Source organism: Oryx dammah, unplaced genomic scaffold (genome assembly GCF_014754425.2).
Source record: "Oryx dammah isolate SB20612 unplaced genomic scaffold, SCBI_Odam_1.1 HiC_scaffold_16, whole genome shotgun sequence".
Lineage (NCBI taxonomy): Eukaryota > Metazoa > Chordata > Mammalia > Artiodactyla > Bovidae > Oryx > Oryx dammah.
In genome coordinates, this window is record NW_024070200.1 from 23,712,167 (window position 1) to 23,733,129 (window position 20,963).

Genomic DNA, 20,963 nt, shown 5'->3' on the forward strand with positions numbered 1-20,963 from the left:
ACCTACACTCCATAGAGTGGAAAAGAGTCGGGCACAACTGAGCAACTTACACAAACACACACACACAGCAACTTACATACACAGTCACACACACACACACGCTTTCTCATCTGCATTTTTCAATTCTCAGACTCACATGACAGTTCCTCAGAGAGACCTCTCCAGACCATCTGACCTAAGGAAGCCCTCTCTACCCAGTAACAGTACCACATTACCCTATTTTATATTTTTAAGCACTTATCACCATCTAAATGGTATATTTAAGTAAAGCCATGAAGTGAAGTCACTCAGTCGTGTCCAACTCTTTCCGACCCCATGGACAGTAGCCAACCAGGCTCCTCCATCCATGGGATTTTCCAGGCAAGAATACTGGAGTGGGTTGCCATTTCCTTCCCCAGGGTATCTTCCCAACCCAGGGATCAAACCCAGGGCTCCCGCATTGTAGGCAGACCCTTTACCGTCTGAGCCGCCAGGGAAGTCATAAAGCCATAAGTGCAGGTAATTTTATTTTTATGCTGTAAACTATGTAATTATAGAAAAAAAATTGCTAAGTACTGTGGTATTATCTTTTTAATAGCATATTTATCAAGTGTCCACTCTGCTAAAGTATTATAATACTAGATGCTGTTCCTATTGCTTCAAGAAGCTTTTCCTAATTACTAGGAATGAATGATCCAGACAGCAAGTGAGTTGTGAAAATGTATGAGATTATATTTTTTCACATGGTTGAAGAGTATATGTTAGTTTATGTTTTGCTACATATGAAAATGAGGGGCAAAGAATGAAGGGCTTGGGACAGCGAGTACTAACTCAGTTTCAATTTCTACACATATACCACTAATCCCCTGAAGTAACTGCCTTAACTTAATTATCTTCTATGCATTCTTCAAATGCCATTATAGTTCAGTTGTCTTTGTTATTTGCATTCAGAGAAGTATATTTATATCATTGTCTATACTGTTGATTATTCATTAATTGAATAGTTTTTTACTTTCACTCCACTGAACTTAAAGCTTTGTGAAAAAAGAAAACACGTCTGTTTTTCCTCACCATTGTATCTCCAGTAGCTGGTACATTGCTTCCCTGGTGGCTCAGACAGTGAAGAATCTGCCTGCCAATGTAGGAGACCCAAGTTCAGTCCCTGGAGAAGGGAATGGCTTCCCACTCCAGTATTCTTGCCCGGAGAATTCCATGGACAGGAGAATCTGGTGGGCCACAGTCCATGGGGTCACAAAGAGTGGGACACTCCTGAGCAGCTTAACATTTTCACAGTGCACTTGGCTCTCAGTATTTGCCTATGTTTGAAAGAAGGTAGAGAGGAAAGAGAGGGGGGTAGGCCTTTTAAGAACTCAAGAACTAGTCCAGCTGTTAGGATGACTACATCTTATGTAGAGCAACAGTAGAGGCATTAGGAAGGAAAGTACAAAAATGGTATATAAAACATTTTAAATTTTTTTATGAGCTTGTTAGAGATGGTGTAAGTGTAGTTGCTCAGTTGTATCGGACCCTTTGCCACTCCCTGGACTGTAGCCTGCCAACCTCCTCTGTTCATGGGATTCTCCAGGTGAGAACACTGGAGTTGGTTGCCATTCCCTTCTCCAAGGGATCTTCCCGACACAGGGATTGAACCCAGGTTTCTCCACATTGCAGGCCAATTCTTTGCCATCTGAGGCACCAGAGAAGCCCAGAGATACTATAAGGAAAACGGAAATGGAAGACTTTCATGTTTTGACCCTACGTAATTATAATTCCTCCGACCATGGGATTTTCCAGGCAAGAATACTGGAGTGGGTTGCCATTTCCTTCTCCAAGAGATCTTCCCAATAGAGATCTTCCCAACCTGCTTTTAATAGAAATAGGGACATCAGGGGATAAGCTGATTTTGTAAAAGAGATGATACAGTTACATTACCTGAATTTTAGTCTCCAGCATCAAATGAATGATTTTCACCGAGGAAATCTAGAATTAACTCTACAATCTCTCCTGATAATCATGGAAAATGAGAAACACTGTTGTTGATAGGCAAACATCTGATTTTCATAAAGGACATGGAACAGGCCACCAAGTACAAAAATTACTAACATTCATGAGCTCCATGTCAGTGCCTGGCAAAATAGGATTATTAAACAGATGGTTTGTGAGCACTTAGGTAATGAAGTAGTGATCACTAGAAGCTAGCATGAGTTCACCATAACAAATCACATCAAAGTAACTTAATTTGTTTTAATAGGATTACTACATCAGGGAAGGCCATACACGTATAAAGCATTTAACTAAGTCGTTTGTTGTGGACAGGTTGAAGAAATGTGGTCTTAATAATAGTTCAATAAGTATATTATTGACTGATTGTGTAATTATATCTAGAGACATAAATTAATTATTTAATGAGAGGCAATGTATAGAGGTGGTTAAAGTGTGGTTTCTGAAACTAACCTGCTTGGGTTTCAATCCTGGCTCTGCTTATATAACTTTGTCTTTTTAAGCTTCAATTCCTCTCCTATAAAAATAAGGTTAATAATAGTTATACTTACCTTATAGCGTTGTTGTGAACATTAAATAAATTATCACAGGGCACTTAGAATAGAAAACATTTAGTAACTGTTGGATATTCCTTTAACTAAGAAGGACATCTGTAATGACTTGCTATAAGCCTCCTACCCAGATCTGTCCCTTTTGACATTTTTATCCAAAATCTAAATAAAGACACAAAATTTTGATTTTAAAGATAATCCAAATCTAGAAAAGTCAGAGCCAGCGTGTTGAATAGAAGAATGATGCTAACAAAAGACCCTGATAGGCTTAAAGATAATCAGAACCTGGTAAGATAAAATTTATTAAGAGCTGTAGTTCTAGTAGTCAGTTGTACCTACTTAAAAGAAAGTTTCTAAGAAAAAGTCTTAAGGGTTTGAATTGACTACAGCTTCCATTTAAGTCAGTGTTGTAAAAATGCAGAGGATAATTGAGTGTATAGAACAAAGGAAGTAGCTTTCGTTGTATTAGAGCATATGTAGATATTATATTCTCTTCCACAGGTGGCACTAGTGGCAAAGAATCCACCTGCCAGTACAGTAAATATAAGAAACTCAGGTTTGATCGCTCAGTCTGGAAGATCGCCTGGAGCAGGAAATGGCAACCCACTCCAGTATCCTTGCCTGGAAAATTCCATGGATAGAGGAGTCCATGGGGTCGCAAAGAGTCAGACACAACTGAGCGACTGAGCACATTCCACATTTAATATTGTTCTATTCCACACACCAAAATTTAGTAGAAATATCAGTAAACTGAGATAATCAGGAAAATGAATGTTGGTAAACTTAACCATTTTGTCTTCATAAATTGATAATGATAATCTGCAGCTTATGTTATCTACCTTGAATTCCAGAATGACTTCAATAGCAGTCAAAGTGAATTTGGAAGAGTATTTTGCTTGTCAGTCATTTTAAAGACCTATCCCATATATAGAATTCTTATACTCTATTTCAGAAGTGATTGGCATCTGGGTACAAAAATACACAGGTAGGAATTCCTTTGAGTTTTCAGTATATAGAACAACTTTCTCAGTATACATAATTACATGCATGTTCAGTCATGTCTGATTCTTTGTGACCCCACGGACAAGCTCCTCTGTCCATGGGCGTTTCCTGGAAGAATAATACTGAAATGGGTTGCCATTTCCTCCTCCAGGGATCGAACCCAAGTCTCCTGTGTTGCCTGCATTGGCGGGCAGATTCTTTACCACTATGCCACCCGGGAAGCCCAGAGAGAAACCAGTACATAACACACAATCCTTTAAATCCTTATAAGATAAGGTATAGATAAAATAATTTAAAATATAAAATACTATATAAAATATTTATGTCAAATGTCAAACACACTTCGGAAATTTCCATTAACTGTTAACGACTCAAAATTCTTATTTTCAGCAGTCTTTAAAAACTCCAAGATACATGGTAGTGATTAGCAATTTCTCCATTTGTTTAATTGTTATATAATGATAATTAGTAATTTAGTTAATTTTATATAACAGGTTTTTAAAGACAAAGATATAAAAACATGCCTCACCATAACAGCATAAAATACTTTTTTAGCATTTGGATATAAATGATAAGGGATGTACTTGAAGCTTTTTCGTTAGAATGACTCAACATGTTCTGAATGACTTTGTTATATGCATGGTTCTATGCCACAAATATCTGCATTACAGTATTTTTGTAAAAATTATTCTTTTCTGTTAAACTTCCATAACAGACTTCTAATACTCTGTGGTAGATATTTGAAGACAAACTTTCATTATAAAATAAAACTACAGTTGCCCTTTTCTCTCATTTCTTTAGATAAGTGGGCACTAGAAATTATAGATAGCTTTGGCAAGAGTTCAAGGGTTAATGTAGCAGATAAATAAAAGGAATTTTCTGTAAATTGAGACCTGCATTATTTCAGTTGTCTTGTCTTTCCTAACCTAACTCATTTAATTTTAAAAAGTAAATACTTAAATTCTTCCTGACAGTGTGCTCAGCTTTTACTATCGTTTATTACTTCAATTATACTTGATATCACTTAGAACAATCTGCCATTTGGAAATCTCAGTATAGCCTGGAGCTTAGTATTAGATCTGGCTGCTATTGTAACATGTACAGCATATGACATTAATGTATCAAAATTAGATTGGATCATCCCTCCTGGTTAAATTTATTTCACATTTCTTTTGTATTCAGTTAACATAAACCTATTAGGGAAGCTGACACATGGGGATGGCTGTATAGGAAGGATATTTTTAAAGTATTTTGATTAAAAAATGAAATTATAGAGCCATAGCTTTTCTGAGTTGTGTAATCTTTTTTGGTTTTTTAAAATATCACAAAGCCCAAGCTGTGCATTTATATCATTCAAGGTGTGTGTGTGTGTGTGTGTGTATGTTGTAAATAATGATAACTAAAACTTGAAATGAACATTGTTTTGATGTTTGAGGTCTATCATCATGTATTTAGGGCAATAAGCACATTTATATTTTCCAAAAAGAAACTTTAATCCACTTAAACCTAAAGAAAAAAAGTCTTCTCTAAAAGAAAATAAAAATCTCTATATTTCGAAAATAATAGATCCTGCTCTATAGATTTAACTAGGCACTGTCTTTAGAGTAATAGCTGGCACTATCTTATAATCCATCAAAGGAGAGAGGACGTTTCTTACTTAGGAATATAAATTTTAAAGTTCGGGGATTTACCTTGTGTTTTCACATACTTAATTTTATTCATAGCGATTAGGATTTTCTAGATAGATTGGTGTTGGGGACTTTTAAGAACCACTAGAACATTGGTTCTTGGCTTTTTTGTGTGTTACCTAGTCCTGTATGATGGAGAAGGCGATGGCACCCCACTGCAGTACTCTTGCCTGGAAAATCCCATGGATGGAGGAGCCTGGTAGGCTGCAGTCCATGGGGTCACTACTAGTCAGACACGACTGAGTGACTTCACTTTCACTTTTCACTTTCATGCATTGGAGAAAGGAAATGGCAACCCACTCCAGTGTTCTTGCCTGGAGAATCCCAGGGACGGGGGAGCCTGGTGGGCTGCCGTCTGTGGGGTCGCACAGAGTCAGACACGACTGAAGTGACTTAGCAGCAGCATCAGTCCTATATGATAGACTCTTCTCAGAAAAATACATAGAATTTGCAAAATACATAGATTCCTTTGAACCCAGATTAAGAACTCCAAAGTAAAAGGATGATAGAAGAGAACCTTTTATTAACTGAACTTAATTCCTTTGTTTGTTTGAATCACACGTTTGTAATCCTGCCATGTAGTAAGTAAGCCAAAATAAATCACTATTTCAAAAACAGAAATTGCCTGTATTTTAGTTCATACTAAGAATATTGACAACACTTACCCTGATTTTCTCTTGCACACATTTCTGCGTACAGTATCTCAAGTTATCTGAAGGTAATTGAAAAACCCGTGAGTTAGGCACCAGTAATGGACTCAAATGTTTGCAGTGGCAGAATCAATAAATGTACCAAGATAACCAAACTGTATATTAAAATACACGTTTAAACATACTTCCTTGAAGAAAACTCAGTACTGATGGATATTAAGTTACTTTTTCTAATAACTTAGTAGAACTCTTTTAGATACTTTTTATAATTTTAATGAATATAATGTTAACTCTGATTGCCAAGAACACCTTCATAAGCAAAGAAAACCTGGAAATAAATTTGTTAAGCCAAGTATAGTCAACTTTCTCTTACTCCAAAGGTAATTTATGAATTATTTACTTCTTTTACTTCTCTTCCTGTTGCCTCCTTTCCTCCCTTTCACTTTCAGTCATAAGCACTTCCAGAGAGTGGTCAGAAAAAAAAGAACAGTCTTAAATCAGTCACTTTTTAAAACACTCTTTTAAACAATTTTTGAAAAGGTTTGGTAGTGGAAAATTGTGCCATGGCTGGTTAAGAAGAGTGGACTGTATGTGAATCTTTTTTAATCTAATTTCTCTGTTTCCCATTGACTGTAGACAGTTGAAAATTATCTGGTCTTCTGTAGCATCTCCTAACATCTTTTTGAGTGTTTGTGTTTTGCATGTTGTGAAAAATGGTCAAGTGAAGTTTTAAAAATATTTTTAAAATTTCTTTGCCTTTTAATCTTTTTTTAGTATGTTGTCAGTACCTGTATGACAATATTCACAGGGCTTTTCTCAAGCACTATGAACTATTTTCTTGGTTTTCCAGTTGAGACATTTAGGAAATGATGAAGTGCACATTGTTTGGTCAGAGCATACTAGAGACTACAGGAGAGGAATTATTCCTACAGAATTTGGTGATGTCCTTATTGTAATATACCCGATGAAAAACCACATGTTCAGTATCCAGATAATGAAAAAACCAGAGGTAAGAATTATCTTACATTTTAATAAAATATTTTGAGTTCTATGTGGATTTGTGAGTTTCTTTCTCTCAGATGAATTAGGCTATATAAAAATGGAGAGGGAGATGAGACACAGACTCAAGTAGCTATGTGAATTGTCCAAGTCTAGTTCAGAAGGAGCTAAAACAGGAAAAACAGATAGAAACTGTACTTGAATGGGACAATGCTAGGTAGTGCCAGAGTGGAAGTTCCTTTACACTAAGCTCACAAAAAGACTTACCTTTATTAACAGGATGATTTAGAGTTTCCTAAAACACAGGTAATCATTCCCTTTTAGAACAGTATGATTCCTATATTTTTAGTTGATACATTTTGTTAAGATTACATGATTATTTAGTTATGTCACTTAATAAATGAGAATTCTACAAAGTTTAAAAAAGTAAGTAGTTCTAGTTGAATGTCTTATAGGGCTGAAACACCTGCAGAAGTATTTTCTTTCAGAAGAATAAAAGTTTGGCAGTATATTGGTGTTTTTATTATTTATTTTTTGAGGACATTTTGTTTATGGAAAAACTAGTTTTTGACTGTTGATCATGAATCTTCTTGAAATGGATTGTTTCCCATGTATGAAATAATGCTTATGGCTTATAGCCAGATTTTTTTAGGATTCATCTAATCAGAGGTCAGCAAATGATGGCCCGTTTCCTGTTGTTTTCATATAATCCACAAGCTAAGAATGTTACATTTTTAATGGGTTTTTCTCATTTGAAAAATTGAAGAATATACAGCAGAGACAATATGTGGCCACAAAACATACAATATTTATTGTATTATCCATAGCTCATGTCTTTGCCTTTAGCTGCCATTTGTACTAGCCATATTCAAATGGAATACTTTTGAAAATATCAGTCATTTGATAATAGTGACAGATCTTTTTTAATAAACCATATAATAAAGTGTTTTAGGTTCATTGGTAAAGCTGGCATTGCATGAAAATGATAAAGTAACTTGAAGTGTTGGATTTTTGTATACAATTGAGGCTACAAAAATTGGAAAATTGGCAGGTAGTATAAGTTGTTTAATCAGTTACATGAAGCACATAATTCTTTTGAATGGAACCCCTGTAGACCTTTGGCATTTTTTGTTTTGTTTGTTGTCCTAGTGTGAATGACCCATCTTGGCAGAAAATTTGAATAGCATTTCTGCTAAAGGAGGAACTAAAGAGGAAGCAGAAAGATTGTTTTATATGCAGACTGTTTTGATTGTTGTTATTTACAGCCTTTTTCCAGTTTGAATTGTTAAATTATTCTAATTTCTCAATCAGGTTCCCTTCTTTGGTCCACTCTTTGACGGTGCTATTGTGAATGGAAAGGTCCTACCTATTATGGTTCGAGCAACAGCTATAAATGCAAGCCGTGCTCTGAAATCCCTGATTCCATTGTATCAAAACTTGTATCCTTTTTAACAGTTGGTTTAACAGTTGTTTTCTACTTTCCAAGGTAACTTCTTCTAATGTGCTAAGACCTATGGAGTTCTTGTTTATTGACATATAGATGATGGAGTGTTCCTCCCCAGTGTTTAAACAGTTATGGTATTTTCTTTTACACAGTTGTAGTCAGTACTTGTCTTTTGGTTAATTAATTAGAGCACCATTATATACTAGGTGGTCTGCTAATCTGGATGTGCAGAGATAACCAAAACAGTCATTGCAAAGTACTCAGTCTAGTTGAGGAAATATATTGTTTTCAGTATCTATACTGTAATAAGAGTTATGCACGGAATGTTCTGCAAGTTATTATAACAAGGGGCCTCTCAGCTGGAAGGGATGGTGGTATCAGCAAACACTTCTGAGAATATAAGGATTGACCCAATCTTGAACGATGAATGAGTTAATCAGGTAGATGAGATTAAGAAGAGTATTCCAGGCAGAGGGAACAGCATAACAGAAACATGGAAGTACGAGAGGACGTGGAGTGTTTTAGGACATGACTTCTGGAGCCAGATTGCCTGGACTCAAATACTGGTCACCTCTTCCTGGTTCTGCAGCTCTGGGCAAGTTATTTAACTTCTCAGCCTCATTTCCTTATCCAGAAAATGAAGAATGATAATAATATCTAGCCTATAGTGTTATGAGAACTGAATGAGTCAATATGTGTAAAACTCTTTGAGCACTGCCTGGGACGAAATTTGCACACAGTTTTAAAATTTAAATTGTTTTCATTACTCCTTCATAAAGTGGATTTGTGTCTTCATATACTTTTTCTATGTGATTAAAAACATTTCAATTATTTCTCTTGTACATAATAAACTGTAAATGTTAAGCTTTACAAGAAAGGCTTTTTAAAATATCCTACTGCACATGAAATAGATTTATCATAAGTCTACAGCATATGTTTTCTTCTTCTAAGAAACATTGACTTAAGTAACCTGATTTCTGTGTAATTTCTCAGGTATTCTGACGGTGTGGAATAGAATTATAGGTTACTAACATGTTACATTGATTAATTAAGCTTAGTGACATTTATATAGCATTTCTTTTTTTAATATGAATTTATTTAATTGGAGGTTAATTACTCTATAATATTGTTCTTATTTGTAGTGTTACATCTTCATTTATTTCTAGTTGAAAACTCAGATTCGAAGTGGTCATTGTTATGAAATGTAAAGATTCAGTTTATTATTTCCTGAATATCTCTAGAAAGCGTATTATGCATAAACTGATTTTGTCCATATTGTCAGCTCTACTGCAGTTGATGTCTTTGTGACCTTTGCCTCTTGATAGTTCCCCTGATCCTGATGTTCATCCTGAGGTTAGTGTTTTCCATCATTTCATTTAAGACACAGTAGAAAGAATGCCTTAAATTTTTTTTTTTTAATTGGAGGATAATTATTTTACAGTATTGGATGGTTTTTGCCATACATTGACATGAATCAGCCACAGGTATACATGTGTCCCCCCATCATGAACCCCCTCCCCCTTTTCTCGCCTCCCTATCCCTCTGGGTTGTCTCAGAGCACCAGCTTCGGGTACCCTCCTTCATGCTTCAAATTTGCACTGGTCGTCTGTTTTACATATGGTAATATACATGTTTCATCCCACCCTCACCTCCTCCCACTGAGTCCCAAAGTCTGCGTCTCCTTTGCTGTGCTGTGCTGCATGTAGGGTCGTTGGTGCCATCTTTCTAAATTCCATATATACGCGTTAATATACAGTATTTGCCTTTCTCTTTCTGACTTACTTCACTCTGTATAATAGACTCCAGGTTTGTCCACTTCGTTAGATGTGTTCCTTTTTATAGCCTAGTAATATTCCATTATGTGTATGTACCACAACTTCCTTATCCATTCATCTCCTGATGGACATCTAGGTTGCTTCCATGTCCTGGCTATTGTAAATAGTGCTGCAGTGGACACTGGGGTACACGTGTCTCTTTCAATTCTGGTTTCCTCAGGGTATATGCCCAGCAGTGGGATTGCTGGATCGTATAGCAGTTCCATTCCATTTTTAAGGAATCTCCACACTCTTCTCCATAGTGGCTGTACCAGTTTGCATTCCCACCAAGAGTGTAAGAGGGTTCCCTTTTCTCCAAACCCTCTCTAGCATTTATTGTTTGTAGACTTTTTGATGATGGCCATTCTGACTGGTATGAGGTGATACCTCAGTATGGTTGTGACTTGCATTTCTCTAATAATGAGCAGTGTTGAGCATCTTTTCAGGTGTTTATTGGCCATCCATATATCTTCTTTGGAGAAATGTGTGTTGTATTTTGGAGATTAATTCTTTGTCAGTTGTTTCACTTGCTGTTATTTTCTCCTCTTCTGAGGGCTGGCTTTTCACCTTGCTTATAGTTTCCTTTGTTGTGCAAAAGCTTTTAAGAATGCCTTAAATCTTTTGGGAAAGTGATGAGAGTGCGATTAGAGTGTAATACAAACCTCTACTTGCCTCTCGTGTCAATAGGAACTCAATTTATTGAACTAAAACAAACTGTTTCTGGCCTGAGAGACAAACGGCATGTTAAGATGCGCATGTTACCAAGTAGTTCAAGTATTCCAATGAAAAGTGAGGATATGGCTTAATTTCCTTTACCTGCATCTCTTGAAGACTATTTCCCATTTGCATGTTACACTAGAGGTATAATAGCTGGATTTGCAGTTAGAAACATTGATTTTAACCTGAGGTCTGCCTTGTGATCATAGTCAAGTCCCAGAATCTCTAACCCTAACTTTCTTCATCTTTAATAAAAAACATGCTAATACCCATCTCAGAATTGTGGCAAACAATAAATGAGAAAATGAATTTTAGATGCGCCTAGTAAATAAGGTACATTATTTTGTGCCATGATTAATTCTGTTATGTGTAAAGATTACAGTCAATATAAAACAACTCTACCCAACAGCAAGGAATTGCCTAATTGGGTTTTTATATTTGGTTGGTTGGTTGGTTAATTGATTGAATTGGATTTTCAGGCTTGTTTCATGAAGTTCTTATAGTTAATCTTGCTGAGACATTGATACCACACTAGAGAAAATTCTAAGATGAAGAGAGAGAATTTAAGATAAAAACAGTAAACATGAACACTTTACCCAGCAAATATGAGGAACTTCTATCAGGAAAACCACTTCCGCAACAATCAGTAAAAATATTAAATCAGATCAAACAAGTTTTTCTTGACTTGGAAGCTTGAATTTAGAAGCTGAATAGAAGTTGTTTCCCCATACTATTTAAGTATATAGTAGAGATACTCTTAGCCTTTGCTAATGTGAAGAACTATTCTCTTTTCACAAAGGTTCACAAAGGTGTATGTTAATTTTAAATATTGAGGGAATTGACAATATGGGTAGATTACTTGCTAAGTGAAAGTTTATATAATAAATTACAACCAGATGGTTTCATTTTAAGATACTAAAATGTTGATGTCCTTTCATTTTAAATTGCAAATATTTCAGAAATAATAAAATTTTAAATATGTAGTTTTGACAAATTCAGATAAGCTCACATTAAGGGAAAAAAATCATGTATTCTAAAACAGATCAATAAAGCTTATGAGAAATTACAATAAAAATTGAGATAGCAATAGGCTTTGAAAACCATCAGGTTCTATTTTAATCCTCATAAGAGAAATGGAGTAAAAGAATATGTAATAAACTCAATTATATTTGGATAATTGAACTGCTGTGTCAGTTATTTTATGCCCAATAAAAGTACCCACTAAGATTCCACAGCATAAATTGTGCTATTTATGATCATTAAATACAGCTTAAATTTTATCCTAGGAACATCTTCTGTATCTGTGAATCTAATGCTGTTCACTAAATGAGGACAATATTGATTGTCATATGCTGCCCAAATCGATCATGCTGGCAGCCAGAATTACAGTAATCTGTCAGTATTGATGACTGTCTTTCAAGCTTTGAAACCTCTCCTTCACTTCACTTGTCATTTCTTGCATTACTTGTACTTGAAAAGCATTTCCTTACAACTTCTGACTTTGTCAGCTAGGTTTTTTTGTTTTTGTTTTTGTTTTTTTTGTCTCGACCTCAATTTGTTGGTTTGATCATGCAGTTAGAATTGAAATGCATCACTGGGGAGGAAGAGTAGGCACATTCTGGGTAACCATTGGACCTAAGGACTATTTCAGGTTAAGGTTTAGCCATCATTTAGTAGTTACCTATTGAAAGAGAGTGTGTGTGTGTGTTTTGGTGTGGGGTTTGGGTTTTTTTTAGTTGTTTTTGACTTTTTTGTAAGAATATAATTCTAAAACATCAATTTCATGATCAAAAGTCATATCATGGCTTTTTCTTAAATAAAAATTTTAAATTATTTGTTTTGATCCCAGAGACATTATGACTGTGTATAAATGTTAAATATGTTGATATTACATACATCCTGTTTTTCTTTAATGTGAAATTTATTATACATAGAAAATTTTCAGAAGTTACAGTATATAATCGTATTGTATTTGGATTCTCAGAGAAACAATCAGTAGGATGCATGTTCTTAAGTATATATATGGAGAGAGGTTGATTTTAAGGAATTGACTCACATGATTGTGGGTACTGGCAAGTCTGAAATCTGTGGGAGTTAAGGTAGAGATGGTAATCACACCTAAAAATTACCTTCAGAGCAACATCTAAGCTGCTATTTAACCAAAAACTGGGTACCATGGCCTAGCCAGGTTGACATAAAATTAACCATCTCCCATGTCTTAGTTTTCTTAAGTTTTCTTCTTAACCTGTCTTACTCCAAGATATAACTTGAAAAAAGTTTTATCAGTCTTAAATATGATGAATAATTAGTTTAACCACCACCAGGTAAGAAGATAGAATTATACTGTTTTTCTTCTATCAAAAATATTTATTGATCACTTACATAGTAATGGTAAATATTTTGAGAGAAATGCAAAGACAAATCAGATGGTAATCTCTTCTATAAGTTTAATTTAATAGGAGAGATAATATATATTTATGCTAAAAATTACACAAGGTAAAATGTGTCACAGTCAGGTTGTAGATAAAATGCTATGGGAATCCTGAAGAAAAAATCATTACTTTGGAGTCAGAAAACTAGGGAAGAATGTGGAAAATCTGGGCCTCAAAGGTGAGATTTGAGTAGGTGGAATAGAGCATGTCTGTTATAATCCTTGCCATTTATATTTTGAGATTTTTATGTATAGAAAGTGAAAGTGAAGTTGCTCAGTCATGTCCAACTCTTTGCCACCCCATGGACTGTAGCCTACCAGGCTCCTCTGTCCATGGGATTCTCCAGGAAACAGTCCTGGAGTGGATTGCCATTTCCTTCTCCAGGGGATCTTCCCAACCCATGGCTCGAACCCAGGTCTCCCACATTGTAGACAGATGCTTTACCGTCTGAGCCACCAGGGAAGCCAGTTTTTTATGCATATATAATACATATGTAATATTCTGAAATATACATTATAAGGGATATTATGAAACTAAATGGTTATCTTTAAAAAAACTTTCCTCCTAGATTTAATATTCTTTCCTACCAAACCAATATCATTTGATTTCTTCTAATCTGTTTAGATTTGACTTTTTTCGCAAATGCCAGAATTGGGTTTCTGTTTAACTTTATCAGACAAATTACCAGAAGTCAATGATCATTCTTCAATTAGTCACAGTTTGTTATCCCTGCAGTTCTGCTACTCAAATGTAAAGAACCTGTTGCAAAAGTATAAGAGCCAAAACAAAATGTAATTGATTGACTCCGCTAATGCAGTTTGCCATTCATTACGATAGAACATTATAAAACCTCTTAGGGAGGCCCATCAATATTGCTGCCATTTCATGTTAGAAGAAAGTGAGTTTATTGAGAAATTACATAAATTTATATATCTACTGTCTTTTGTAGATCATTTCCTCTGAAGATAATATTGATAAATACAGACTATCCTAAATCCTTAATTATAAATTAATTATTCTTTAAAGTGTGGCAGCTGACTGTTGGGAAATCAGCATGGGCTTCAGAGTCCAGAAACGTTTTATTAAGTGTGTCACTGTCTTTATGTCTGATTTTTATTTAATCTGTAAAAAGAGTACCAAACTCAGGAATGTTGTAAGGATTAAATGAGATTATCCATATGAAGCACTAAGCAGCCTGTCTGCCATGTAGCAAGAGCTCAGAAAATGTGCTTTTATATATTATTATACTGTAACATGTTGTTGACATATGAAGTATTTTTATCCTATTCTGATAGGAAAAGAAAGCACTACCAACATCTTAACTGTTTTGTCACATCCAGCATGACAGTATGGTCCACATATGGTCCAATCTAGATAGTTGGGTTATATCATAGTATACCAGAAAGAAAATAGAAAACTATGGTGATTGTCCAACTTTTCCATAAAAACAACAAAACTTGAAGTTTCTCTACTTCTGTGTCTTTACTAACTTCTGACCTATGCTAGAAAGGAACTTTTTCTCCATTAAACCTTTATGTTGTTGATATTTGTGACCTAGATGCACTAGCGTGCCTATGTTATTATTGAGTATACCTACTACATAATGTGCAAGTTTTATTCTAGTCTTTTTTTAAATATAAAAAACAGTAGTAGATTCAGATGCTATTTGGGACTTTCAGAGAGCAAAGAATGAAGTATGTAAAGCTGAAATTACTCTAACCTTGTTTAATGAAGGAATTGCAGTGCTTTTAATCCATTAATTTCCTTTTTTACTAAATATAAGGGATTTTGCTATTTTTAATAACTCAATAATGGAATTAAAATTAAACTATGGATCACAGATCTCCTCATTTTCTTCTAACTGCTTTTCCTCTCAAACACTAGAATACAGCCTATTTAAATCTTAACTTTTGCTTGCCAAACCACTGTTACCGTCCATCTGTTCATGCCAATTGTAAAGAAGGTTTGGTTTTTAGTGAAGCTTTGCATTTCACATAAGGTATGTGAAGTGAAATTTCACAAGGGACATGATGGATCCTGATTCTTAGTGATAAACCTTTGGGGCCATCAGGGTTGGCATATGGTCCAGTATGATATGAAGGCTTGGGTTCCCTGGCTTCACTTCTTTGGCGTGAAGCTGATAAAACCTGGCTCTTGAGTATTATTTCACTGGACACCAATCATGGGCAGCAGGAACTGCCCATTTAACTCTCTGTGGGAAGGAAGCCCAGAGAGCATTCACAATGGTACCATTGTCGAGTTGCAAACTGCTCTGAACAGCTTGACGGCACTAGGGAGGAGGGGAAGGGGTTGCTTTACTAATTGCTGTTGAGAAAAAGAGAAGCAGCAAAAATAGCTGTTGTAGAACTGATGTTTCTACATTTACTTATTCTCTCTTGATAAAGGTGTTGATTTTTATTTAGCACATACCTGCTATCAAAAAGAAAGCAAATAAATATATTTAAGCAACCACCTGTAGTAATTCCCTGTTAACAGCCCACAAGATTATAGCAGAGCAAAAGTCGGTTTTCCTTTATGATATTTTTATGTTTAAATGAAATGAAAATAATGTTTTGTAATCTTGATAGAAATTTAAAATAAGGGGAAATGGGTTAAAACCACCAAAGTTTATACATCACATAAGGTTAGAGACAAATTTGACTTAATTTCCTTTACTGTGTGCTTTTAAGAATTCCCGAATATCATCTGAATATATATAAGCTATACTGATACAGAAATATAAATCAGTTTTATGTGTAACAGTCACAAATGCTAAAATAATCCGCTAAGCAAATCTCAAGGTTAAATACTAGATTTATCATTTAAATGAGGTGATGCCTGTTTCAGTCACTCATGATTATCTTTCCTTGAATTCTATTTTGGATATTTTTTTTTAAAGTGAGTCAGTGTATGCTGTAATATTTATATAAACACCACTCCAGGTCTTTACATTTTCTTCTGGTCAGTCTAATCAAGCAGTTGGAGGTTCTCATGCAAAAAAACAATGATGTACAACTTAAAAAAACATTAAAAGCTTATTTCAGCCCCCAAGATCCTGACCCCACAATGTATTTCCATAGATGATTCTTTTTTTTCAGGAGAAATTAAGTTGACTAAATTATACTGCAGTATTGTAATTTATGCAGCATGTCCTTTCAAAGGATCAGGGAGAGTTATTTTAAGAAAACTGTTTCAATCTATAGATTTTTAGAATTTTGATGTTCTTGCTAAACTGAAGGAAAATCAAATGTATGTTTTATAAAATTAGTAACATTCTGTAAAATTTAACTACTATTCCATCTCTGATATCCACTTAAACTGTTTTAGTAAATGAGCACCCAGTGCAATATTTCAAAAACAGTAATTCATTGAATACCCATTCTTCCTTTTACTACAGAATAGATTATAGTTAAGTCAAGATTAATGGGTAGATTTTAATGTTAAAGTCCTGTCTCTGAGCCTATTATTCCCTGGGGGCATATAGTGCATTAGTTTAAGCCAATATATTGTTTATCATAGATTCTGTGACACTGTCTTAAATGATGGTTGCTGCACCCTGTAACTATTTACCATGATAATAAATCACTTTGTGTACTCCCAATAATTATAGCATTTAAAGAGAATCTTAATTAAGTTAGTGCACATTTAGGTAGAGATAACACTTAAGTAATTGTACACTGTAAAATTTCACTTCGTTATTTTTTTCCTTTTTGCAGTCTTCTGACATAACCCGTTTAGTATTTATTCCAAACACGTTGATTTCCTTAACTTAATGTATTGAAATTTTTGTTCCTAAAAGGGAAAACACAAGTGATTGTTTCTGATTTTCCCTCAACATTTAAAAAACTCTTACTCTAATACTTAGTAGTTCTGAAGCAGTTTTCTGTTGACTGTGGAAGTCTCATTACTTAATGATAATATTTCCAAGCAGATCTTACTGAGAATGAGAGTACAAAATTTTAATTTCATTAAATTTGAAATCCAAGTAACTTAGTTTTTCGTTTAGATGATTTGGTTTATACAACTTTCATGAAAGTGAAACATATACATATTTGATAATGTTAGTGCTTTTTAGAAGCTGCCAATGATTATTGGATTATTAAATCAGGAAGGATTTTCAGAACCTTTAGGTAGGTTTAAATTTTTAATCCTATTTATTTAAGGTTAATCTTTTTAAGTGCGTTTACATAAATTTTGTTATATAGAATTGGGTTTATCAACTTTTTAATGTTTTCATTTAATAATTGACTGATTTATGAGCAATTATATATGGTCCAAATTTTATACAACTCCAGCTTTCAATAATAGGACTATCCTCACAGTGCCTTAGCACCTGTTATGGATTTTGAGTCATCTGGCAGCCCATGGGACTTAGATAAAGAAGTACCAGGTGTCCTGCCTGTCTCCTAATTGAGACGCAGTGAAAACAATATAGACTTGGCAGTATGGTTAAAAGGATGGATTAAAGCCCAGCTTTGTCTACTCTGACAAATCACAGCTTTTCCTTCATGGTGTAGATAGTATCAACTACTAAAGAATTTCATTAATATTAGACATCATAAAAATCATACACAATTATTTGTCATAACCTGTTGTGGATTTTCAGAATTTCTGCTAAACAATTCTAAGATTCATGCTGTTTATGTAGGAGAATTTTATTTTTACTGCATATGAACTAGACTCCATGTTTCTTAAAGAAATTAGTTGCTGTAGGAAAGAAATGGAGTGTTAATTTACTAGATCTTTATAAAGTAAGCAATATAGCTTACTTTTAGCTTATAAAGGAGCAGTGCCTTTTAGTCTGTGGGATACTTTATTGCCCTGTATATTTTAGGAAAGTATCCCACTTTACTCCTGATAATAACTTACAAAATTTATCTACCTATATATATATCTATCTATATATATATCTCAATAAATATATCTCTAATTATCCATTATGTTTTCAAGATCCTATAATGATACTGCTTCAGAATGTTTGAAAATATTTCATGGCCTTTTAGAACTGAAAAGCCAAATGTGGTTTATTTTCTCAATTTTTAGATCATGTTATAGATTTTTACTATACTACATATGAGGTTCAACTATATAAACAAACATTTTTTGAAAATTGCCAATCGTAGAAGTCAAGCTAGTAGTCATTGTGTTGGCCATCCCTGAGCTGACTAAAATTAGCCTTTTATACTTTTTTTTTCCATCTAAAATTCATATCATTGAGATTGTCTGTAGAAAGAGCACTGGACTCTTAAATAACCAAGGTTCTAGTCCCAACTCTACCAGTCAGCAGCTTTGTTTTTCTAAGCAAATCTTTATATTCTCCTTCAAGGCAAAGCTTATTGTTGAATAAGCATTTTGCTGAGTTTCCTGAAATTAATGTTGGTAGATCTTTGTTGTATCCTTCCTCAAGTTCTGAGTTGTCCTAAAATATTCTCTATAAATAATGCCTTGGGATCAGTCCTCTCAAGGTTGCCTTTTTAAAACCTTAAATATTTAAATTCCCAAGTATTTTTTTCAAGGATATTTTTACCTCTCAGAGTGTACAGAGCAGTTTTGGATTATCCGCCTAAAATGATTTTGAAAATACCTTTCATTTTATTTTATCTATGGAGATATTCCCAGTTGTCTTTCCTTTTTTCCTTTCACTGCAGATGGCCACTTGGATGATAAGAAGTAGAATTGATGAAAAAATTTTTAATTTCTTAAAAAAAAAAATTATCCCAACCAATGGGACAAAATGTTTATTTCAATGCTAAATTGTAATGAGTTGTGATTACGTTGAACATTATAGCATTTCTTCCATGGGCAATTATTTTATGTTAATATCAGCCTTCTTTTAATGTTACACCTTACATAGGTATACACAGTGCTTTACTCACTTCTTTCAAAAAAGGTCAGCTAGATTAAAGATAGGGGTAGAACCACTCATAAGATTCAAACACTGTCTCTAAATTCAATCCTAGGAAGGTCCCAACTATATTTGCCCCCAAGGGGGTTTGTCTCTGGAGAGCCTAATTGGGATTAGAGGAAGCAGGCTCTCTGCCTAAGTGAAGTCGCTCAGTTGTGTCCTACTCTTCACAACCCCATGGACTATAGCCTACCAGGCTCCTCCATCCATGGGATTTTCCAGGCAGAAATACTGGAGTGGGTTGCCATTTCCTTCTCCAGGGGATCTTCCCAACCCAGGGATTGAACCCGGATCTCCTGCATTGTAGGCAGACACTTTACCATCTGAGCCACCAGGGAAGTCAACAGGCTCCTAATCAATTATCAAACCAACTTGATTCATTCCTTCTATAGTTTATAAACAGTCAAGGAGTACTACTGGGTCTTGTGCTAGGTGCTGGAGATATTAAGATAAAATGGCATGGCCTCCATCCTCAGACATTAGTCTCCCACTAGTTTATTAGAAGAACAAGCATGAGGAAAGAGGCACACTGTTTCTGGCTCTGGAGAGCAGGAAGAGGCCTCGATTTGTGGCATTTATTGAGTTCCATGATGTGAAAACTCCCACCAGAGTCAGTACCAAGCTACCAACCATCTTGCAAACTTCGTAAATAAGATAGGTAGTATTCACAAAAAAATTTAAGTCACTATGCAAAACTCTCTCTTCCTGTAATTACCATTCTTGGAATTTTCTATAGAGAGAAGGCAGACGAAATTCCTAACTGGTAAAACAGCAAAGAAACCACATTCATATGAGTGTGGGCAAGTGCTTAACTGCATTAGGAATTTCAGAATGGGCCTTGAATCCCTGAGGCTATGCTGTCAAGCACAGATATAGATACTTCATACTTTGCCTTTACTGAAAAAGGAGACAGGAGGGTTTTTGTTTGTTTTGGAAAGAAAACATTAAACTTGAATTTAAGAGGCAATTAGTTAGGCAATGATAGGCCTTTGATGTCTGCTTATCATTTTCGTAACCTTTTTATGAAAAATTATACTTTATATTCGTTCTTATGTACTACATGTGTACACACATATATACATATATAAACATACATACACACACAAATTTCAATTTCTTTGAAACTAGTCACAAATTACATTGGACGTATAAATCCCCTGAATACACTGTATTATTAAGAAAATTATTGTGGAGAATGAAAGGTTGTTCCTTCTTTAAAACCAAATCTACCTTTTAAAAAAATTACCTTTTCTCTATTTTTCCTATACATTAGTAAAGTTGAAATAAGTGGCACTGTTTACCATCTCTTCTTCATATTCTCTTTTTTCTCATGAGAAATCAGTTTTCTCAGAATAACTCAGAAGTTCCTCTTGTATGTACCATAGACAAGTTTTATCAAAGCGTTCTTGCAAGTGAATGCATGTATATATTTCTTAAACTGGTACTGAAAAGTGTCCACATGGAGACAACACTTGCTATTTATTAGGTTGGTGCGAACATAATTGCGGTTTCTCACCATGAATTTTAAATCATTATAACTAGGCTCAAACGGATCTTTATTAGCCAAAATAAAAACCATTACAATCAACACATTTTTTTAGTAACGAGACATAAGTTGGTTTATTCCTATAGCATAAAAATCTGTTGTTTTGGGATTCGATGAACTCTTGGAAAGAATTTTCTGCATTCTGCTGGTTGTGGAAGTATTTTCCCTGCAAGAAATTGTAGAGATTCTTGAAGAAGTGGTCGTTGGTGAGAGATCAGGTGAATATGGCAGATGA

The 20,963-nt window shown here is 34.6% G+C and overlaps 1 protein-coding gene across 10 annotated transcripts in view; it reads left to right on the forward strand.

Annotated features, from left to right (window-relative positions):
* Window positions 1-20,963, forward strand: part of RALGAPA1 (Ral GTPase activating protein catalytic subunit alpha 1) — a 200,201-nt gene that overhangs the window by 164,268 nt on the left and 14,970 nt on the right. For all 10 annotated transcript variants that reach the window (XR_005723808.1, XR_005723807.1, XM_040256748.1 and 7 more), the window contains 2 exons: window positions 6,722-6,880; window positions 8,182-8,309. Coding sequence is in view for 8 of the 10 variants with exons in the window: in XM_040256748.1 (XP_040112682.1) it covers window positions 6,722-6,880; window positions 8,182-8,309 (287 nt within the window). In the remaining 2 variants the exon portion in view is untranslated. The remainder of the gene's footprint in view (window positions 1-6,721; window positions 6,881-8,181; window positions 8,310-20,963) is intronic.